Consider the following 24,023-nt stretch of genomic DNA (forward strand, 5'->3'; position numbering starts at 1 on the left):
TTTTGGAAACGGTACAAATATGTCCTTTGCTAACCTTTCGAGATAAATATTCTGGCTTCCATAAAATCCCAAATACAAAGCCAAGCATACAGCTTCCACTGGCATAAAAAGAGCAACAACATTTAATTTATGGTTTCAATAACCTTTGGAAATTTTGTTTTTGCCTTTGTAATGTGTTTCTAATGCCCACTAGTGCAAAGCTCTATAACAAATAAAACCAGCAAGTGAAAATTAATGACTATGAACCAGAAGCAATAAAATATTTTGCCATCTTACCTTTAATAACAGTTTGCAGATCTCATATTTTCCTTTAGCAGCTGCTTCATGTAGTGGAGTAAATTTCCAGAGGTCTGCAACATTTACAGAGGCCCCATGCCTCACTAACAACTCCGCCACTTCATAGTGCCCATAGGAGCAGGCATTGTGCAAAGGGACTAAGCCACTGCACACAGAAAAGAAAACATTTTTATTTCCTTTATATTTTTATTCTTTATTTACAGAAAGAACAATGTATGAGTCTGGACTACAATGTAATCTGCAGGAAAAAATTTACCATAAGAATGCATTGTAGATGCAGAAATTCAATTATGTCACGCACAGATATACACGTGGAACACGAAGGTCCAAAATTCAATCCACCAAGACTCATGGGAGTAAAATTATTGCTTCGGTACTACAACTCTTAAGCCCCCGTCACACATAGCGAAGCGAGATCGCTGCTGAGTCACAAGTTTTGTGACGCAACAGGGATCTCACCAGCGAGATCACTGTGTGACACTGACCAGCGACCGGCCCCCCTGCCGGGTATCGCTGATCGTCCTGGAATGGCCAGGACATTTTTTTGATCGCTGGTCTCCTGCTGGCCAGCAAACATCGTTGCGTGTGACAGGTGGGAGACCAGCGATCTGGCGCTGGTAGCTAAGGTAAACACAGGGTTTCTAAGCGGAGCGCAGAAACTGAAGGTGTACCTTAGTTACCAGCACGCTGATGCAGGGAGCTGGTAACCAAGGTACACATCAGGTTTCTAAGTGCCGCGCGCCGCTTAGAAACCCGATGTGTACCTTGGTTACCAGCTCCCTGCACCAGCGCGCTGGTAAATAAGGTACACAGTGGGTAACTAAGCGACGTACGTCGCTCGTTACCCGCGTCGTCGCTGTCCTGATCGCTGCTGAGATCTGCTGTTTGGCAGCTCACCATCGATCATGGAGCGACACATCAGCGATCCTGACAAGGTCATAACGTTGTCGGGATCGCTGGTGCGTCGCTATGTGTGACGGGGCCCTTAGGCTGAAATACACATTATCGAGATTTGACTACTTTGGGGGGGAGGGGAATGAGATTTTATTTTCTACCTAAATATGCCGTATATACTCGTGTATAAGTCGACCCAAGTATAAGCCGGGGCACCTAATTTTGCCAAGAAAAACTGGGAAATGTACTGACTCGATTATAAGCCGGGTGTGCATTGTCCCAGCATCCCCATCCTGGTAAGCATGGTTCCTCACCCCTATCCTGGTATGCATGGTTCCTCACCCCTATCCTGGTATGCATGGCTCCTCACCCCTATCCTGGTATACACGCCCTCGCAGCATTTTGTTCTGATGCCAGCAGCTCCTGCGGTCGGCCAAATCTTCACCTCTCTCCACTCAGCAGGACACGTGATCGGCCAGGCGCAGAAGCTGCTGGAAGCCTGATCAAGATGCTGCGAGGGCGCGCAGGGAAGGTAAGTAGGAGGTTTCCTTTCTTACAGCTGTTGGAATCTAGCGGCTGCAGCTGTAACTGTGCATGTGAAAAGAGAAATGAATATTCATTGCCAGTGCAGTGAATATTAATTTCCCTTTAGCGGCGGGCACAGTTACAGCCACAGGCTCCTGCCTCTTGTGATCTGCTGCTCCGCCGCTCCCCCTCCCCTCCGGCGTCTGGGACAATAACTCGTGTATATGCCAAGGGAGGCGCTTTCAGTACTAAAAAAAATGTGCTGAAAAACCCGGCTTATACACGAGTATATACAGTATTTGTGGCGAAAAATAAATAAATCATTTTTTGCTATAGTATTTGCAGTGTTTGCCTTTTATGGCCTCCAAGTTGCACTATGTATTGTTAGCTGCAGAAAGAATTATCTGAGAATCCCATCAGTGAGCCCAGTCTGACAGTTTCTAGTGTTGCCAGTTTGTAGAGTCTGCTGCAAAAGCCTGAGCGGTGAAAAAGTTTTTATGAAACACAATTGCAGAAATAATTTTTGGAACCAAGTATATGCCCTTAAATCAACAAAAAAATCCCCAAAAGTGAACAATACCTTTAAGTATTCTTCTGTAGAATAGAGGCATATTACTGTATAGTAAAAGTACTGTATGGAGGAGTTTGGTTTCAAAAGAAGACTACTGCGCCAGCAAACACTGCAAGCAATAAAATCCAGACCTGACATTGTAGAGAATTTCCTATAGATTGTACACTGGCACATACTTCTTCTAACCAATTTAGACTAACTCACTACGCATTAGTTGCAGCTACAGGTATGGGAACTATCAGAATTAATTACACTCCAGGAACCCAATGTTAGTATAAAAAATTTAATTGGTTTTGAATACTGAATGGATTGGTTGTAGAAGTGAGTTCAGGAATTCAAACTATTTAAAAGAGAAATAGTGTATATTTTTGGACACCCGAGTAGAAGATGCACGCAACAGAGAATAGGATAAAAATATTTTATACTACTTTAAACCTCTTTGGTGGTCAACGGAAGTGCAAGATATAAAGGGAACTTGTCACCCGATGCACCCTGCAAAAACTACGGGCTTCTTGTATCGGAGCCTGGCTGCATAACTGCAGCCAGGAACACTAATTTGTGACATGCTCCAGAATTTCAGAGAAAATTTACATATAAAAAAGTAATATCTTGGTAAAAAAGTGTCTGTGTATTTACATTTCAAAGACCTGTTTGTTCATAAATGTGGTTTGGAGGGGACTGATCTTACAGACAGATTTTTAAGTTTACAAAAAAGAAAAAAAAAAAGGAAAATAGAAAGTCTTCAACATAACGTATTAACCATAAACATCTCATTAGATTTCAAACTAAATTGACAATAAAACAAAACAAAAAAAATAGATAAAATTTGGCAAACCAACCCCTTATCTTTGGCATGTACATCAGCACCATGATGTAGTAGATATTCCACAACAGAAACTCTGTTATAACCGGCTGCAAAGTGTAATGGAGTTGAATGTCGACCTTCTAGATCCCTGCAATTCACGTTTTGGGGGCTGCATAGCTGCTGTAAAGAATTTATGAAATAATTATAATAATAAAAAAAAAAAAAAAAAAAAGTAAATAAAAGTTTAGTAGTACTATGGGATTTATAAATGAAAAATTGAAATTAATCTAGATAAGCACAGTGATTATAAATCTGAACACATTATATTCCAACTTGCCATAATTGAAATCTAGAAAATGTGCATGGCCTTTTAGACCCATTTGCTTTCTATTTAGATGATCAAGAAGCTGCATGTCAAATATCCTCCCCACGTAAAAAACAGGGTGAAGTCAGACGACCATACAAATAGGAACGAGATAGGAATGCAGCGCACGAACTACCCGGTGGCTCTAACACAGGGGTGGGGAATCTTTTTTCTGTCAAGGGCCAATTGGATATTTATACCATCCTTCTGGGGCCGTACAAACTCCGCCCACAAAGTACATCCTGACTGGCACTGGTTTCATGACTTAATCTTTCATTGCATGCCCTCCAATGTTCAGTAGTGAACACTGCGTGTGTGTGCTAACAGAGCAAGAAGAAATTAATGAGATTGTGGCAATCAAAATACAGCTCCCTGCCCAAGAATGCAGTCCCTGAGAATTTGCTCGGGGGCCTGATAAAAGGTCATCGAGGCCCGTAAATGGCCCTGGGGCCTGAGGTTCCCTACCCCTGCTCTAACAGAACCGAGTGTGACAGGCTGCATAGAAATATAGGAAGCGGTCACGCTCGGGTTGGGAAAGTCACCGGCCAGTATGTACACTGCGCTTCGATCTCGTTACGATTTATACGAATTCCAGCACAAGCTAACTTTCTTAAGAAAACGATAATCACGCAAAGCAATATTGGGGACTAGTATAGTCAGCATGACAGGTAATAAACCACCCATATAAAGTAATTGTCTTTTTAACTGCTTTCATAAATGAAGAGAACACATGAAAATTAGAAACTTTGTAATACATGTTATTAGAGAAATCAGCTTCTTTCTAGTCCTGGTCTGATCGTTCATTTTTAATATTCTGAATTCACAGCCAAAAATCTTCAGTGAATAAAGATTTTCGCCTTACTAAGATAGGAGATGGTAGGTGGTGCTTATAAAGTTCTATGGGAAGGATGAGTCGGGTTAAAAGGAAGGAACGAGTGGCAGAGACAGGTTTCCTGGAACAGCAGTAGGGATGAATTGTATAATAAGAGAAGGAACTGCACCTGTAAACAAATAGTTGTAATATTTTCATACACACACACATTTTAGACACTTGGAAAAATGCTGCATAGCAAGAATGTTTTTAAAAAAAATAGAAGTATTAATTTTGCTTTTTTTTTTTTTTTCAATTAACCAATTCAGTATCGGCTCATTTTCCTCCCACTCCTGACCCAGCACATTTTTGTGTTTTATAGTACATGTATTTTTAATGGATTGGGGGACAAAAAAAAAAAAAAAAAAAAAAAAGTTTTCTTGTTTGGATACCCAATTTTTTTTTGTCTTTTTTAATACATTGGACTTATTTTTATATTTTTTTCCCCCTGTCCGACATTGGAAGAAAATGTAAAACTAGGAAACGCCCATTTTTCAACAGTTAAAAAATATTTTTTAAAGGCTTTTTCAGGGGGCATTTGAACATACTTTTTTTTTTTATTGCTACTGTAACGGAGCCTTGCAGCCTCAGCTACAGGGAATTTCAGCTTCCGAGCTGCATAGCAGAGCTGAATGACTCCTAGAACCCTGCAGCTCCTGCTCTCTCCCTACACCCAGCAATCATATTAATCACTAGATCTGAAAGGGGATGCACTGACACATCAGAAAGGCTACACAATATAAGTTGCTTACACTGCAATGACTTGAGTAAAGTTTTTACCACCTGGAAGCTCAAAGTTTATGGACAGTGCAGCAGTACTGTAGATACAAGTAATCTGTCACCAGATTGTTGCAACCTAATCTGAGGGCAGCTTAATGCAGGGTTAGTGACCACATTCCAGTGATGTCACCTACTGGATTGCTAGTTGTAGTTTATATTGCCTATATGTGTGGGGTAACTGACCTGAAAATGAATAAAATTGGAGCCAAATTAAATGCTGCTCTGATGATACTGCATGATGGATATTTGCCAGAAGGCACCAATATATCCTGGTGGTCATGGACTATGCAACACCACACCTGGAGGTGGTACACGAAGAAACTCCAGTCAGAAGCATAGTCTGAGAACTAGTTTATATTTTCTACTGGTCGTGCCTGCCAAAGGAGAGCCTAATGGACCAAGGAACTTAATTCATGTCCATGTAATGAGCGCGTTATGTAAGGCTCTGCAGATTACACAACTCAGTTGGTGTACCATCCTTGGACGGAAGGCCTAGTGGAAAGGTTCAATAAGACATTGAAGTCCATGCTTAAAAAAGGTTGTGAAAAAGGATGGACAATACTGGATTACCTACTACTGTACCAGCAGTTCTCTATTAGGGAAATTCCACATGCCTCTACGGGGTTCTCACCGATCAAGCTGTTATACGGATGACACCCTCAGGGACTTCTAGATATTGTAAAGACCTAGAAAGCAGAGGTTACACCCCAATGAAAAATCATCAAGCATGTGGCCCAGATGCAGGACAGTATTGCGAGGGCGATGAGATCTGTCAAGGAAAGCCTCCTTCAAGCACAAAAGACTCAGGCAAGGGTTTAAAATCGGTTGGGAAAGCTGAGACAATTTAGCCATGGAGTCGAAAAGTTAAGCGACGTCGATTACAAGGTCCACCAGCCAGTGAGAAGAAAGCCGTACCAAGTTTACCACATCAACGTGTTTAAACTGTGGCAAGACAGAGAACCGGTGGAAGCTACGTTCCTGGGGGCCAACCCTGAGGATGTCACCTTGGCAAAGACACTGTCACCGGCCCAGAAACAGTGCCAAGAACTGCTTCAGCAGAACCGACCCCCGTTTTTGAAGTTGCCAGGATGTATGCAGGTTGTTCAACATGAAATTCTGACAGAACCACAAGGAAAATAGAATCCCTGAAGCCTGCTTCTAGGTTATTTCAAAGGAGGTGAGGAGAATTTTGAGCCTGGAACGTGATCAAGGAGTCAACAAGCAGCTGGTCCAGCCCCATTGTCCTCGTGCTGAAGCCTAGTGGATAGTGGGGTTCCTGCAACGACTACAGGAAACTAAATGAGTTGTCTAAATTTAGACGCTTATCCGATGCCCCGCATCAGAGAGGCTAGCGTCAGCCAGATACTTCACCACCCTGAACCTAACGAAAACTCACTGGCAAATCCTACTCTCAATGTGACAAAGAGAAGACGTCCTTTTCTACACCTGACGGTTACTTCCTGTATACCACAATGATGTTTGGACTGCAAGGAGCCCCAGTTACCTTCCAGAAGGCCACGGACTGGATCCTAGCCCCTCACAAGAAGTTTGTTGCAGCTTACAGCTACGATATTAAGCCCGGACTGGGGAAGTCATCTGCAGAAGGTCTAGGTCGTGCTGGATGGGCTGCGGAAGGCAGGGTTTACCATAAACCCAAAGAAATGCACCATGGGGAAAGAGGAGGCAAAATACTTGGGCTACTTTGTCGTAGGAGGCAAAAAAAAGCCGCAAGTGAATAAGGTGGAGGCAATTCAAAATGGCAACAGGTTTGAGAGTTTCTGGGAATGGTGGGATACTATTGTCAGTTTATCCCAAATTTCACCATGACAGCTGCACCCCTGATTGACCGACCTTAAGAGCATGAAGACGTCGATGGCCAAATGGCCTACTGAAGTAGAGATCATTCCAAGAGTTGAATCTCGTCCTCTGTAAGCAGCCGGTCTTCAGTAGGGAATTTGTAGTCCAGAAAGACGCCTCAGAGGTCGGGTTGGGAGCGGTGTTTCCCAAGAATTAAACGGAGAAAAACATCTAGTCCTTTATTTAAGTAAGAAACTCACCTCTTGTGAGGAAAACTATGCCATTACAGAAAAAGAATGCTTGGCCATCAAATGGGCAGTTGACACCCTGAGGTACTACCTGTTAGGCCGGAAGTGCAGGCTATTGTCTATTGCACCCTGGAGATGGATGAGGGAAAGGAAGGGGAAGAATGCCCGGGTCACTAGATGATTTCTAGGGCTACAGGACTTCAACTTTCATGTTCATGTGGAGCACAGGCCTGGGAAGCTGCACGGTAACACAGATGCCCTGTTTGGTGACTGAAGGAGCGAAAACGCCAGCTTTGGGCAGAAAGGAGGGATATGTGACAATGTCAGTGGAGGGGAGATATGAACTAGTGATATGAAACTAGGAAAATGCTCCAGCACACTAAATACTGAGAGGGGTTAATAATCCAGTGGAAGATTTAAACAGACAGCATTCCTGTGAATACCTCCATTTATAGACAAGTGAGCCGATCTAACATTCTATATATTTTGGTGTAGTGACCACTGTGTCTGCTAGGGGGCGCTGTGTGGATGTCCTGGGAGAGAGGATGAATGGCAGAATACTGAATGACCGTTGTGTATCTCAAGGTGGGTGGCCTTGAGATGGAGACTTGTGTGTGTGTTGATCAGCAGTGATACTGCTGAGGTGCTGTTTCAATGTGTCCGGGAGAAGTCTCCAGGTAGCTGGGGAGACGGGCAGGACTAGTTACCTACAAATCCACCCAGAGGTGTGGTTAAGAATGATATTGTAAAGAGTGAGAGAATGGTTCAAGGACCTGTGATGAGGTCATAGCCATGTGACCCGGTGGGCGTGGCTACAGACCATATAAGGTGGCCAGGGTAGGTCACATGGGTGAATGCAGGGACCTGGTTGGTCCGTTTTGGAAGGCCCCATCTGGGAGAGATGGGGGCTGTCTTCCTGACAGCAAGGAACGCTGGGTTGAATGGCTGCATGTGCCTGATGATTCCCTGGAGGGAATGGACATCTGCAGCATGATGAGGTGAAGCAGTCATGAGAAAACCCTGACGTGGGTGAGATAACTGAGGCTGAAGAGCCTGTGTCTGCCTTACCTTTGTGACCACAGGGGTTACAGAGCTCAACTCTGTCATGGACGCTATGCTGATGTGATGACCTTTATGTTAGGCTGGTTTCACATTAGCGCTTTTGTGCGCAGCGCATCGTGCGCACCTGTGCACCTATGTTTAACATGACGTGCGCATGGTCTTGCGCACACTTGCGTTTTCGTGCGCATGCGTTTTTTTGTCTTTCGCGCCAGACGTAACATGTTGCATTTTTTGGTGCGCCCTGTCTCGGCAAAAAAACGCATGCGCACGCTTGCACAGAATGCGCAAAAACAACACATTGAAGTCTATGGGAACGCATGTGTGCGCATGGTCTTGCGCACGCTTGCGTTTTTTTGCGCATGCGTTTTTGAGTTAAACAAGTCTAGAATGTTCTCTAGACAATGGAAAAAACGTCACACCTAAAAACGTATGTGAATAATAAACGCAAACGCATGCAAAAACGCATGTAAAACGCAAGCAACGCTGCGTTTTTTTGACGCATCAGCGTGCTCATGACGTTAAAAAAACGCGCGTTTGTTTTGCGTTTTTCATGCGCACGACGCAAAAACGCTAATGTGAAACTAGCCTAACTGCTGTGGATTTATGATGATGAATAATTGCTTTATGGAAAACCCATGTCGGATCTGGTTTTGTGGCGGCTAAACGAGTATCCCCCTACTTGAATAACAGCGCTACCTTACAATATATTTTGGAGGAGAGAAGCTAAGGCTATTATCTTCAGTGATGTGAAACCCAGAAGTTTTGCTTCAGCACACAGTGTTAAGTAGCCATTTTAAAAAGGGATGTTTTTTTTTTATAGAACAACTAGAGCGGATGGGAGGTTGTTCTCCATATCTCCACCTCAGGGTGTGGTCTGAGATTTTAAATAGTCGGCCTTCTGAGGCATTCACTGTTCAGTGTGTCTTAAGAGGCCAACTCCAGAGTCGCTCCTATTAATACTAAACTGAACTGTGTGTTTTTGCTAATCCAGAACAGTCAGATCTCTGCAGATGTATGGACTGTGATATACCATTTTGTTTTGTTTGCCCATGTACATATTAAACCAGTGAAGGACTTAAGGAGACAGTGTACCCATGTCTACCTCCATGTACAGCTGAGAGGGCAAATATAACACAATAATAGATTATATACAGTACAGACCAAAAGTTTGGACACACCTCATTCAAAGAGTTTTCTTTATTTTCATGACTATGAAAATTGTAGATTCACTCTGAAGGCATCAAAACTATGAATTAACACATGTGGAATTGTATAATTAACAAAAAAGTGTGAAACAACTGAAAATACTGTATGTCTTGAATATTCTAGGTTCTTCAAAGTAGCCACCTTTTGCTTTGATTACTGCTTTGCACACTCTTGGCATTCTCTTGATGAGCTTCAAGAGGTAGTCACCGGAAATGGTTTTCACTTCACAGGTGCGCCCTGTCAGGTTTAATAAGTGGGATTTCTTGCCTTATAAATGGGGTTGGGACCATCAGTTGTGTTGTGCAGAAGTCTGGTGGATACACAGCTGATAGTCCTACTGAATAGACTGTTAGAATTTGTATTATGGCAAGAAAAAAGCAGCTAAGAAAAACGAGTGGCCATCATTACTTTAAGAAATGAAGGTCAGTCAGTCCGAAAAATTGGGAAAACTTTGAAAGTGTCCCCAAGCGCAGCGGCAAAAACCATCAAGCACTACAAAGAAACTGGCTCACATGAGGACCGCCCCAGGAAAGGAAGGCAAAGAGTCACCTATGCTGCGGAGGATAAGTTCATCCGAGTCACCAGCCTCAGAAATCGCAGGTTAACAGCAGCTCAGATTAGAGACAAGGTCAATGCCACACAGCGTTCTAGCAGCAGACACATCTCTACAACAACTGTTAAGAGACTTTGTGCAGCAGGCCTTCATGGTAAAATAGCTGCTAGGAAACCACTGCTAAGGACAGGCAACAAGCAGAAGAGACTTGTTTGGGCTAAAGAACACAAGGAATGGACATGCGACCGGTGGAAATCTGTGCTTTGGTCTGATGAGTCCAAATTTGAGATCTTTGGTTCCAACCACCGTGTCTTTGTGCGTTCAGAAAAGGTGAACGGATGTACTCTACATGCCTGGTTCCCACCGTGAAGCTTGGAGGAGGAGGTGTGATGGTGTGGGGGTGCTTTGCTGGTGACACTGTTGGGGATTTATTCAAAATTGAAGGCATACTGAACCAGCATGGCTACCACAGCATCTTGCAGCGGCATGATATTTCATCCGGTTTGCGTTTAGTTGGACCATCATTTATTTTTCAACAGTACAATAACCCCAAACACACCTTCAGGCTGTGTAAGGGCTATTTGACCAAGAACGAGAGTGATGGGGTGTACGCCAGATGACCTGGCCTCCATAGTCACCAGACCTGAACCCAATTGAGATGGTTTGGGGTAAGCTGGACCGCAGAGTGAAGGCAAAAGGGTCAACAAGTACTAAGCATCTCTGGGAACTTCTTCAAGACTGTTGGAAGACCATTTCCAGTGACTACCTCTTGAAGCTCATCAAGAGAATGCCAAGAGTGTGCAAAGCAGTAATCAAAGCAAAAGGTGGCTACTTTGAAGAACCTAGAATATAAGACATTTTCAGTTGTTTCACACTTTTTTTGTTATGTTATATAATTCCACATGTGTTAATTCATAGTTTTGATGCCTTCAGAATGAATCTACAATTTTAATACTCAATATGTGAAATATTCAGACACTTTTATTTTGTGCATCCAGACAGAAAGGTTTAAACGTTTTCGGTCCAGCATAGGACCTTCATCAGAAAAATCTTGTTTACTGAAATAAATAAATCCTTGCAATGGTAGCCAAAAGAAGGACAAAGTAGAGAGTCTGGATGGCCAGTGGAAATGTTAAATGGCTGGCGTCTGGAAAGTGTATGTGGACTGAGCCGTCCAAAATTAGAACAGGCAGCTGTACAGCGTAGGGTTTCAGAAAAGGGACCTCCAGGGTCACTAAAATAAGGAGTGAAGACAGCGCTGATAGCAGTGGGTGAAGCCCTGGTCTGTGGTCTGGCTGCCCTGTGTGGAAGACTTCTTCCACACAGGGCAGCCAGACCACAGACCAGGGCTTCACCAGCGCAATTCAATTCTAGAGGTTGTATACCCACTGCTATCAGCGCTGTCTTCACTCCTTATTTTAGTGACCCTGGAGGTCCCTTTTCTGAAGCCCTACGCTTTTGGCTACCATTGCAAGGATTTATTTCAGTAAACGAGATTTTTCTGATGAAGGTCCTATGCTGGACCGAAAACGTTTAAACCTTTCTGTCTGGATGCACAAAATAAAAGTGTCTGAATATTTCACATATTGAGTGCCAAGATTTTTGTCATTTCTGATTGATGGGTTGGATACCCGACTTGAGCACCAAGAACCAAACTATTCCTGAGTGCCGTGCTCTTTATAGGTCTACAATTTTAATAGTTACGAAAATAAAGAAAACTCTTTGAATGAGAAGGTGTGTCCAAACTTTTGGTCTGTACTGTACATACACGGGGGTCACTGGTGTGCGTATTTGTAGCGCGACTGCCGGAAGTTGTTAAAGGGAAAGTGCCATCCAAAAAATTTTTTTTCAGCAATTGAAAAAATGTAAAGAATTCATGTTTACATTTTCTTAAAAAATATTATCATTTGTTTTTAATTTTGAAAAATCTGAAAAATAATTTTAAAAAGTTTGGCATTTCCACTTGTTAACACTAGGGGGAGCAGCTACTGAAATTTGGCACAAAAACCTAGTGTATAACTAGCTCAGATTACTGCCCTGCAGTAATTATGGGCGGAGTCTGCTGACATGGGTGTGATGTCACTCCTCTCCTCCCCTTCTGGGTGTTTGCTAAGGGAAAAGAGAGGATGACATCTAGGAACACAGTGAGCAGCCATTTTGATGGGGCCTGCAATGTTACTGGCTGTCTTTGCATGTAAAGTCTGGATCCGAACAGGTCATCAATCAGAAGAAATATTTCCTGGATTTCTGTGGAGCAGACAAGAAGACGGTCCATCCATGTGTATATAACACAGCGCTCTATGTACAATCCCTGGCACCGAACAGGGTGCCCCCCATAGACCAGCACACTGCTCTCCTGAAATACTCTGTGCTCCTTCCACCATATATCAGGCCCGTCGCCTCGCTTTCTTCACACATCGCCAGGACAGGATCTGAGGAGAGGAATGGGGTCTTCGATCACTGAGGATGGCAGGCAGCAAGGATTCTGGGAGCAGAGTGACAGCAGCACAAAGTATTTCAGGAGAGCAGTGTCCTGGCCTATGGGGGGCACAGAGGGAGGTATATGGTGGAGGGAGCAGGGTGACAGCAGCACAGAGTATTTCAGGAGAGCAGTGTGCTGGCCTATGGGGGGCACAGAGGGAGATATATGGGGGAGGAGCAGGGTGACAGCAGCACAGAGTATTTCAGGAGTGCAGTGTGCTGGTCTATGGGGGGGCACAGAGGGAGGTATATGGGGGAGGAGCAGGGTGACAGCAGCACAGAAATCCAGGAAACATCTCTGCTGATTGATGGCCTGTTCTGATCCAGACTTTGCATGCAAAGACCCCATTCCCCTCCTCAGATCCTGTCCTGGCGATGTGTGACAGCGAGGCGACAGGCGCAGTCCGGAGTGACACTGGGAAGCAGGCTGGGGGGAAATGGAGCCATACAGTAACGATAAAAATGAGACCCCTTTCTTCAGCTGCCTCACCAGCCCTCCCCTGACTGCACCTATTACCCCTGACCCGTGTGCAGGTGCTCAGCCAGAACCACCCCAAAATGGGTCCCCTTTTAGCAGATCATACTGCCATAGTGTTCTCACATAATACCGCCATATATTTCACACATAATGCCGCCATATACTTTACACATCATACCGTCATATAGATCATACACAATACCACCATGTAGATCACACATTTAATGTATTTCAGGAGCGCAGTATCACACGGGATAGGATTAGATACACAGCTCAGCAGTCAGTATCACACAGGATAGGATTAGATACACAGCTCAGCAGACAGTATCACACAGGATAGGATTAGATACATGGCTCAGCAGTCAGTATCACACAGGATAGGATTAGATACACAGCTCAGCAATCAGTATCACACAGGATAGGATTAGATACACAGCTCAGCAGACAGTATCACACAGGATAGGATTAGATACACGAATCAGCAGACTGTATCACACAGGATAGGATTAGATACACGGCTCAGCAGTCAGTATCACACGGGATAGGATTAGACACACGGATCAGCAGACTATCACACAGGATAGGATTAGATGCACGGCTCAGCAGACTATCACACAGGATAGGATTAGATGCATGGCTCAGCAGACTATCACACAGGATAGGATTAGGTACACGGCTCAGCAGACAGTACCACACAGGATAGGATTAGATACACGGATCAACAGACTATCACACAGGATAGGATTAGGTACACGGCTCAGCAGACAGTACCACACAGGATAGGATTAGATACACAGCTCAGCAGTCAGTATCACACAGGAGAGGATTAGATACACGGCTCAGCAGACAGTACCACACAGGAGAGGATTAGATACACGGCTCAGCAGTCAGTATCACACAGGATAGGATTAGATACATAGCTCAGCAGACAGTATCACACAGGATAGGATTAGATACACAACTCAGCAGTCAGTATCACACAGGATAGGATTAGATACACAGCTCAGCAGTCAGTATCACACAGGAGAGGATTAGATACATGGCTCAGCAGTCAGTATCACACAGGATAGGATTAGATACACAGCTCAGCAGACAGTATCACACAGGATAGGATTAGATACACGAATCAGCAGACTATCACACAGGATAGGATTAGATACACGGCTCAGCAGTCAGTATCACACGGGATAGGATTAGACACACGGATCAGCAGACTATCACACAGGATAGGATTAGATGCACGGCTCAGCAGACTATCACACAGGATAGGATTAGATGCATGGCTCAGCAGACTATCACACAGGATAGGATTAGATACACAGCTCAGCACAGTATCACACAGGAGAGGATTAGATACACGGCTCAGCAGTCAGTATCACACAGGAGAGGATTAGATACAGGGCTCAGCAGTCAGTATCACACAGGAGAGGATTAGATACAGAGCTCAGCAGACAGTATCACACAGGATAGGATTAGATACACGAATCAGCAGACTATCACACAGGATAGGATTAGATACACGGCTCAGCAGTCAGTATCACACGGGATAGGATTAGACACACGGATCAGCAGACTATCACACAGGATAGGATTAGATGCACGGCTCAGCAGACTATCACACAGGATAGGATTAGATGCATGGCTCAGCAGACTATCACACAGGATAGGATTAGATGCATGGCTCAGCAGGCTATCACAGGATAGGATTAGATACACGGATCAACAGACTATCACACAGGATAGGATTAGGTACACGGCTCAGCAGACAGTACCACACAGGATAGGATTAGATACACAGCTCAGCAGTCAGTATCACACAGCAGAGGATTAGATACACGGCTCAGCAGACAGTACCACACAGGAGAGGATTAGATACACGGCTCAGCAGTCAGTATCACACAGGATAGGATTAGATACATAGCTCAGCAGACAGTATCACACAGGATAGGATTAGATACACAACTCAGCAGTCAGTATCACACAGGATAGGATTAGATACACAGCTCAGCAGTCAGTATCACACAGGAGAGGATTAGATACATGGCTCAGCAGTCAGTATCACACAGGATAGGATTAGATACACAGCTCAGAAGTCAGTATCATACAGGATAGGATTAGATACACAGCTCAGCACAGTATCACACAGGAGAGGATTAGATACACGGCTCAGCAGTCAGTATCACACAGGAGAGGATTAGATACAGGGCTCAGCAGTCAGTATCACACAGGAGAGGATTAGATACAGGGCTCAGCAGTCAGTATCACACAGGAGAGGATTAGATGTCCAGCAGATTGCCAAGTGTTTTGAAACAGCAGGGAGCAGCTCCTCCTATGTTTTGCAGGGGCTGCAGCTGGTCGGGTGTTTTGGAAAGAGCAGCTCGGTCTCCAGCAGCTCATCCTGGTTCCTCTCCGGCAGCTGTATGTGCAGAATGAACATCCAAGCCCTGTTATGCTGGAAAAGTACAGCATCCAGGGCTTGCAATAGAGTGTACATGGAGCTAAGAGGAAGCACTGGGCTCTAATAAGATGGCATCTGGCCACACCTACAGATGTGAATTGAGCCGCCCACAGAGGTGTGCCCAGTTCACTCCTGATGCTGCTGCAATGATACAGATAGGGTCGGGAGCCGACCGTTATGTCTTATGTCCAGGGACTGCCGTAAATGAGCATGGAAAGTGTCGTTCAGCAGCCAGAGAGGTAAGATGGCAGCCCCCAGTGGCTGCATTAATACAGTAAAAAAAACAAACCATACACAGCACTGAGTCAAGCTTAGGGGACAATATCTTTTTATACTGTCTTTTTTGCATTATGAAAAAACACGGCACCTTCCCTTTAAACGTCAGAGTTTGACAGCGGCATTTAATGGGTTAATAGCTGCGGCTATTACGGGCACATGTCAGCTGTTCAAAACAGCTGACATGTCCCAGGAAAGATGTGGGCTCACCATCGAAGCCCACATCAAAGGGAGGGAGTCCGACATCAGTGTACTATTATGCCCGATGTCGGAAAGGAGTTAATATCAACATATTATAATTAGTATATTAATAATTATATTACTATTAAATCATTAAATATTGAGCAGAATTAAGTATGCTGACATCCCCCTCTATTGTTTGAATCTGAATACAGCCCCTTCTATATATGGTATGAGCCCCACACAGCCTCCCCACGGTCAGCATATGAGCCCCACACAGCTGACCCACGGCCAGTATATAAGCCCCACACAGTCTCCCCATGGCCAGCATATGAGCCCCACACAGCCTCCCCATGTCCAGCATATGAACCTCACACAGCCTTCCCATGTCCAGCATATGACCCCCACACAGGTTTTTGCCACCCCATCTGAGAGCAGTATGATGTATGGGCAGAGACCCAAATTCCAGTGATGTGTCACTTACTGAGCGGATAGCTTTCATTTTGATAAAATCACTTTTTTTTCTGCTGCAGATCTACCAGTTATCTGAATGCGTAGGTGTGTAACTCCACCCTCACACCACTGATTGGCAGCTTCTATATACACTATACATAGGCAGAAAGCTGCCAATCAGTGGTGTGGGTTATACAGAACTCATGAATATGCTCAACTACCTGACAGCAGGTTTATTAGTCATCTAATGATTACGGTATCTACTGCTTTTATCAAAACTACACTAAGAAACCAAGTGATATATTGCTAGAATCAGGGTCGCTGTCTCTACATTAAGCCCAAATAATCAAAATAAATGTTTTTATTTCAATAATCAAGATAAAAACAGTAAAAACTTTAGTAGAAGTTCTCAATTAGGCTACAACCTGGTTGACCAATTCCCCAAAAGGCCAAAATTGGCTCCATTACTAATGGGTTCTCTATTGCAGCCCCTTTACCCTGATATTCTGAATGTGTCCACAAACCACTGTGCAGCTCACCAGGTAGAAGAGCTCAGCTTCTGTATGAGTGCATACACACACAGCAGTGCACAGCTCAATAAAAAGTTACCAGCTTGTACAAATGACTCTCACTGATCTACAAGGCAATTAGGTGACCGCGAAATCCTTCTATGAAAAATATATATATTTTTTTTTTAAATGGGGCGTTACCAGTGAGAGACATGTAGTGACTGACAGTCTGCTCTCCTAATCTACAAGAATCACACTGGTAACTACCCCTTTCATTTAAAGGGGTTGTCCACTACTAGGACAACCGATGTTCAAACTAGAATGTTTGCCCCCATTAAAATAAAAACACTTATCCTCACCAATAGTGCAGATGCCAGTCCAGCGGTGTTGGCACTCACGTTCACGGGGTTCACGACTGAAGGCGGAGACAGTGACAGTGGACTCACGTGACATAACCTCACGTGAACGCATGAGACAAGAGTGCCGACACCGATGAAACGACAGCAGAATGGGAGGGGAGTATAGGCTTTATTATTTTATCGGGACCAAACATTTGGTTTAAGAAGGGGTTGTTCTAGTGGTGGACAACCCCTTTAAGCATCATAAATAGTAAGCATCTCAAATTGTTGCTATGACTCACCTTTACAGTATCCAAATCGCCGGCTTTCGATGCTTCAAGCAACCTGTAATCCACATCAGATGTTCGGGCTGGTGTGCTTTCTGCAATCAGAAATATGCAATTGTAAGTACATATACATATTAAAAGGGAACCTGTCAGCAGGCTTGTGCATAGTAAACTACACACTGTGTCAGTTTGGCGCCGTTATACTGAATAAAATGATACCTTTGTTGCTGAAATCAGTCTTGTGCTTTTTTAATCATTTTTAGTTAATGATATGCTTGTGCTGTAAGATGGGGCTGGTGTATGTGTGCTCCGATTAGGTATTCATATTGCGGACAGGTCACTGATCCCTCACTGACCGCCTCCTAGATTATATAATGAATATTCTAAAGTGTGTATTTGAAAAAACATGTCACTTCAACAAAATGGCGGCGCCTGCGCACTATCACTTGTCACTTAGTGCCTATTATCTTGTGCTGCTGAAAAGATACAGAAATCACCATCAAAATGGCACCGTTGGCTGCACCTTCGCATTAGCATCTCTCGCGTACCGATTTTGGTTGCTTTGTCTGTTCTTTAGAACCGTGGCCTTTTTTAATAGATTTTATTCGGTTTTGTGGCTTATTGTATGTCTAAACAAAATAATTTTTGTATTATTCTGAGGTGATCCCGGTTTCTTGCATACCCATTGTTCTTTTTACAGTAAAATTCTGTGTTTTTCACAGCAAAATAGCAATGTGTGCGCATACCCACAGATCTATACAGTTATTATACTAACGTCATAAATATATCCCTGTATCCAGTTCGGCAAACTGGTTAGGTCTAACAAATGATTGCAAAATGTGCAGCAGACCTTCACTTTGGTACCATTTAAAGTGAACCTGTCAGCAGGATTGTGCACAGTAACCTACACACAGTGTCAGGTTGGCGCTGTTATACTGATTACAATGATCCCTTGGTGATGAAATCTGTCTTGTGGTTGTTTAATCTTTATTTTCAGTTTTTGGTTAATGATATGCTCGTGTACTAAGATGGGGCTGGTGTATGTGGTGCTCTGATTAGGTATTCATAATGAAGACAGCTGACCGGTCACTGATACCTCACTGACCTGCCCCCTAGTTTAAATAATGAATGCCATCACATACTGGGAAAAAGAAAAAAACCTTCTACAGGCAGGTACCGGCCGTGGCTCCTTCGCTGCAGCATATTCCCATGTTCCGTGTCCTAGTAATCACTGTTTTTTATGTTAAGTACAAAAAAAAAAAAAAAAAATCAAATCTGAAAATGTCACCGGCGCAGTAGCAGCTATCGCTGTGTACAGAGATCCGAGAGCTGCTATTGCGCAAGTGGCACCATCTTGCCGGAGAATAATATAAAAAATTCCTCCTCCAAAATTGCGCCGCCCACGGCAGCGCAGCAGCAGCTCTCGGCGATCTCAGAGCCACTTCTAGCACACATTTATGCATATACATGTGTTCTCACATTTTTATTATTTTATCAATATTTTTGGTCTTCATTTGCATTATTTCCTTTCCTTTTCTTGCCTTGAAATTATTAATGGGCTGACATACCCATTCTAGCTTCTTTTTATTAATTCCTTACTATTTTGCTCATATGTGCATTTAACTATTTAGCATTCATACTTTCACTCATTATCCATTTGATACACCCCAGGATCTTTCTGCACATTGTTGTTATACATTTCACTCCATGCCACAGCGGTTTACATACTCTGGCTGCACAAGTGAATCCCTGGCTTGCATACCACTTATGTCACCAATTGCCTCCTTGTAGCCCCGTTCCAGCGTGTATTCTGGGAAATGCGTCACCGGAAGTGACGTTCAACACGGTAGCGCAAGAAGCCTTGTGCACCAACCAATATCACAGGAAGCAACTGGATTATACACCCCTCTTTTCTAGCAGACCTCCAATGATCGGTGCCAGGGGATAGAAAACATCACCTACCCCTGTTCCTGACAACCCCCCCTTCCCTCTCCGGAAGAACCAATGGCGAAACGTGTGTTGGGGTGAGGGGGTAGTGCCAGCCATCTACCCCCCTTTGCTCCTGTTCCTCACTGAGGTACTATACACTATCCTCGTGTATACTTATATGTACATTACCTTATATGGTCCCCGCATTTGTCCTGGTCTTTAATGCCTTTCATATACCCTATAGAGTCATTTAGTGTATATCCTCCTATTGTTTCAATGTATTATACAAGAAAACTGCACAGGATTTTTTTCACCATAGACTCTTTTATAAGAGATTAAGTATAATAAGCCTTGGCCAATATCAATTCATGGGCAGGCACCTTAATTCAGTTTTGTGCACACGTCCGGAATTCCTGCGTATGTTATGCGTTTTTTCCAAATTCTAAAATTTGCTAAAAAAAAAATAATTAAAAATTGCGAAATTTTCCGAGACCCGTAGCGTCTCCATTTTTCGTGATATCGGGTTGGGTGAGGGCTTATTTATTGCGCGCAGAGTTGATGTTTGTAATGATATCACCTTTATGCAGATACGTTCTTTTAATCGCTCATTATTTTAATGCAATGTCGCGGCGACCGAAAAAAAAGGTAATTTGGGTGTTTTTTTTTTCTCCTGCTACGTCGTTTAGCGATCAGGTTAAACCTTTTTTTTTTTTTTTTTCTTTTTTTTTTATTGATCAGGCGATTCTGAACGCGGCGATACCTAATATGTGTATGTGTGATTTTTTTTTTTTTTTTAATTGTTTTATTTTGAATGGGGTGAAGGGGGGGTGATTTAAACTTTTATATTTTTTTATATTTTTAAAACTATTCTTTATTTACTTTAGGCATGCTCCAATAGCTTCCATGGGAGGCTAGATGCTGCCATAGCTTGATTGCCTCTGCTACAAACGGCTCAGATCGACTGTATGTAGTAGAATTACGGCATTGCTATGAGCGTCGACCACAGGGTGGCACTCATAGAAATCTGGCATCAACAACCATAGAGATCTCAAGGAGACCTCTGGTTATTATGCCAACGCACCGATGACCACCGATCACGTGACAGGGGTCAGTGGTGCGCGTATCTCCGGCACGATGGCCAGAAGCACGCGTTAAATGCGGCTGTCAGCGTTTGACAGTGGCATTTGACTAGTTAATAGACGCGGGTGGATCGCGATTCCACCCATGCCTATTGCGGGCACTTGTTAATGGTTCAAAACAGCTGACATGTCCCGGCTTTGATGCGGGCTCACATCAAAGTGGGGGTACTGCCATTGGACGTACTAAACCATCCAATATCAGCAAGGGGCCAAGTCTCATTTTAAACACACTTTTATAGTCTATCCAAACTGTCCAGGGAGGCTTGAAAGGTGCTGACACCATCTGCAGCAAGATGATGCTGCAGGTCTTTGGAGGTGGTCTGTGGATTGTCCTTGACTGTTCTCACCATTCTTCTTCTCTGCCTTTCTGATATTTTTCTTGGCCTGCCACTTCTGGGCTTAACAAGAACTGTACCTGTGTTCTTCCATTTCCTTACTATGTTCCTCACAGTGGAAACTGGCAGGTTAAATCTCTGAGACAACTTTTTGTATCCTTCCCCTGAAAAGCTATGTTGAATAATCTTTGTTTTCAGATCATTTGAGAGTTGTTTTGAGGAGCCCATGATGCCACTCTTCATAGGAGAATCAAATAGGAGAACTAGTTGCAAGTGGCCACTTTAAATACCTTTTCTCATGATTTGATACACCTGGCTATGAAGTTCAAAGCTCAATGAGGTTACAAAACCAATTTAGTGCTTCAGGAAGTCAGTAAAAAGTAGTTAGGAGTGTTCAAATCAAGAAAATGATAAGGGTGCCCATACTTTTGCACCAGTCAAATTTTGTTTAAATGCAGATTGCACATTTTCTGTTAGTACAATAAACCTCATTTGAATCCAGAAATATAACTGAGTCCATCAGTTGTTAGATATATGAAACTGAAATAGCTGTTGCAAAAACCAAAATTGTTATAAAGAAAAATGGTTAACATTAATAGGGGTGCCCAAACTTTTACATATGACTGTATTTGGTGCGGGATCCAGCGCTGAGCCCCCACATGACAGCTGATCTCATCTCCGACTCCTCAATTTCCCTTACACCGACTCCAACATATATTGCTTATATTTTACCCCTTCACTACCAAGGGTGGTTTGCACGTTAACTCCCGGGCCAATTTTTATAATTCTGACCACTGTCCCTTTATGAGGTAATAACTCTGAAACGCTTCCATGGATCTCGGTGATTCTGACATTGTTTTCTCGTGACATATTGTACTTCATGTTAGTGGTAAAATTTCATTAAAATAACTTGTGTTTATTTGTGAAAAAAACAGAAATTTGGCGAAAATGTTTAAAATTTCACAATTTTCCAACTTTGAATTTTTATGCTCTTAAATCACAGAGATACAGCACACAAAAAACTTAATAAGTAACATTTCCCACATATTTACTTTACATCAGCACAATTTTGGAACCAAAATTGCTTTTTGTTAGGAAGTTATAAGGGTTAAAAGTTGACCAGCGATTTCTCATTTTTGCAACACCATTTTATTTTAACGGACCACATCACATTTGAAGCCACTTTGAGGGGTCTATATGATAGAAAATACCCAAAAGTGACACCATTATAAAAACTGCACCCCTTAAGGTGCTCAAAACCACATTCAAGAAGTTTATTAACCTTTCAGGTGCTTCACAGGAATTTTTTGAATATTTAAAAAAAAAAAAAAAAAAAATGAACATTTAACTTTTTTCCACAAAAAAAATACTTCAGGTTCAATTTTTTTTATTTTACCAAGGGTAACAGGAGAAATTGGACTGCAAAAGTTATTGTGCAATTTGTCCTGAGTACGCTAATACCTGATATGTGGGGGGGGAACCACTGTTTCGGTGCATGGCAGAGCTCAGAAGGGAAGGAGCGCCGTTTGACTTTCAGTACAAAATTGGCTGGAATTCAGATCGGACGCCATGTCACATTTGGAGAGCCCCTGATGTACCTAAACAGTGGAAACCCCCCACAAGTGACCCCATTTTGGAAACTAGACCCCCCAAGGAACTTATCTAGATGTGTGGTGAGAACTTTGAACCCCCAAAAATGATCTTTTCACCCTCAATTCTTATTTTCCCAAGGGTAACAGGACCCTAACAGTTATTGTGCAATTTGTCCTGAGTACGCTGATACCCCATATGTAGATGTAAACGACTATTTGGGCGCATGGCAGAGCTCGGAAGGGAAGCAGCACCATTTGACGTTTTTGGCTGGAATTGAGATCGGACACCATGTCGCGTTTGGAAAGCCCCTGATGTACCAAAACAGTGAAAACCCCCCACAAATGACACCATTTTGGAAACTAGACCTCCCAAGGAACTTCTTTAGATGTGTGGTGAGCACTTTGAACCCCCCAGTGCTTCACAGAAGTTTATAATGCCCGGGCGTGAAAATAAAAAAAATCGTATTTTTTCCACAAACATGATCATTTAGTCCCCAATTTTTTTTATTTTCCCCAGGGTAACAGGAGAAATTGGACCTGAAAAGTTGTTGTCCAATTTGTCCTGAGTACGCTGATACCTCATATGTGGGAGAAAACTAAATGTATGGGCACACGTCGGGGCTCGGAAGGGAAGTAGTGATGTTTTGGAATGCAGACTTTGATGGAATGGTCTGCGGGTGTCATGTTGCCTTTGGAGAGCCCCTGATGTACCTCAACAGTGGAAAACCCCCACAAATGACACTATTTTGGAAGCTAGACCCCCTAAGGAACTTATCTAGATGTGTGGTGAGCACTTTGAACCCCCAAGGGCTTCAAAGGACGCATGCGCCGCCAAACGCATACTGCGCACAGCCTGCGCCCCCAGTGATAAAGATAAGGGACGCAGGGCGCATGCAGCGTCATGTGCCGGTGGGCGGAGCTACCGGCGGAGGCGCGGCAGGGGGCGGGGCTTAGCGGCAGCCGTGCGCAGGCCGTCGCTGCGCTCATAAACGCTAGTGTGAAACTAGCCTAAATTGGTTTTGTAACCTCATTGAGCTTTGAACTTCTTAGCCAGGTGTATCAAATCATGAGAAAAGGTATTTAAGGTGGCCACTTGCAAGTAGTTTTCCCATTTGATTCTCCTATGAAGAGTGGCATCATGGGCTCCTCAAAACAACTCTCAAATGATCTGAAAACAAACATTATTCAACATAGCTTTTCAGGGGAAGGATACAAAAAGTTGTCTCAGAGATTTAACCTGCCAGTTTCCACTGTGAGGAACATAGTAAGGAAATGGAAGAACACAGGTACAGTTCTTGTTAAGCCCAGAAGTGGCAGGCCAAGAAAAATATCAGAAAGGCAGAGAAGAAGAATGGTGATAACAGTCAAGGACAATCCACAGACCACCTCCAGGTGTGCGGTGTGCAAGGGGTTAACGTGTCGGGGGCGGTCCGTGACCGCCCCTGACACATTGTGCCGGGTGTCAGCTGTGATAATCAGCTGACACCCGGCCGCGATCATCGGCGCTCACCACGTGTGCGTCGCTGATCGCTATGACGTAATATTCCATCCATGGGACTTAGGTCCCAGGTCACATGGACGGAATATTATGTTCA

At 43.6% G+C, this 24,023-nt stretch overlaps 1 protein-coding gene across 2 annotated transcripts in view; it reads right to left on the bottom strand.

Annotated features, from left to right (window-relative positions):
- Positions 1–24,023, bottom strand: part of TNKS (tankyrase) — a 288,176-nt gene that overhangs the window by 103,081 nt on the left and 161,072 nt on the right. Inside the window, exons 13-15 of one of the 2 annotated variants that reach the window (XM_073543626.1) lie at positions 17,449–17,528; positions 3,127–3,269; positions 277–442 (exon numbers count right to left, since the gene is read on the bottom strand). In XM_073543626.1, the coding sequence (XP_073399727.1) occupies positions 277–442; positions 3,127–3,269; positions 17,449–17,528 (389 nt within the window). Of the gene's footprint in view, positions 1–276; positions 443–3,126; positions 3,273–17,448; positions 17,529–24,023 lie in introns of both variants that reach the window. The other variant, XM_073543618.1, reaches the window with a different exon arrangement.

The sequence above is a fragment of the Dendrobates tinctorius genome, unplaced genomic scaffold (genome assembly GCF_039654945.1).
Source record: "Dendrobates tinctorius isolate UK_male_01 unplaced genomic scaffold, ASM3965494v1 ptg000011l, whole genome shotgun sequence".
Taxonomy (NCBI): Eukaryota; Metazoa; Chordata; class Amphibia; order Anura; family Dendrobatidae; genus Dendrobates; species Dendrobates tinctorius.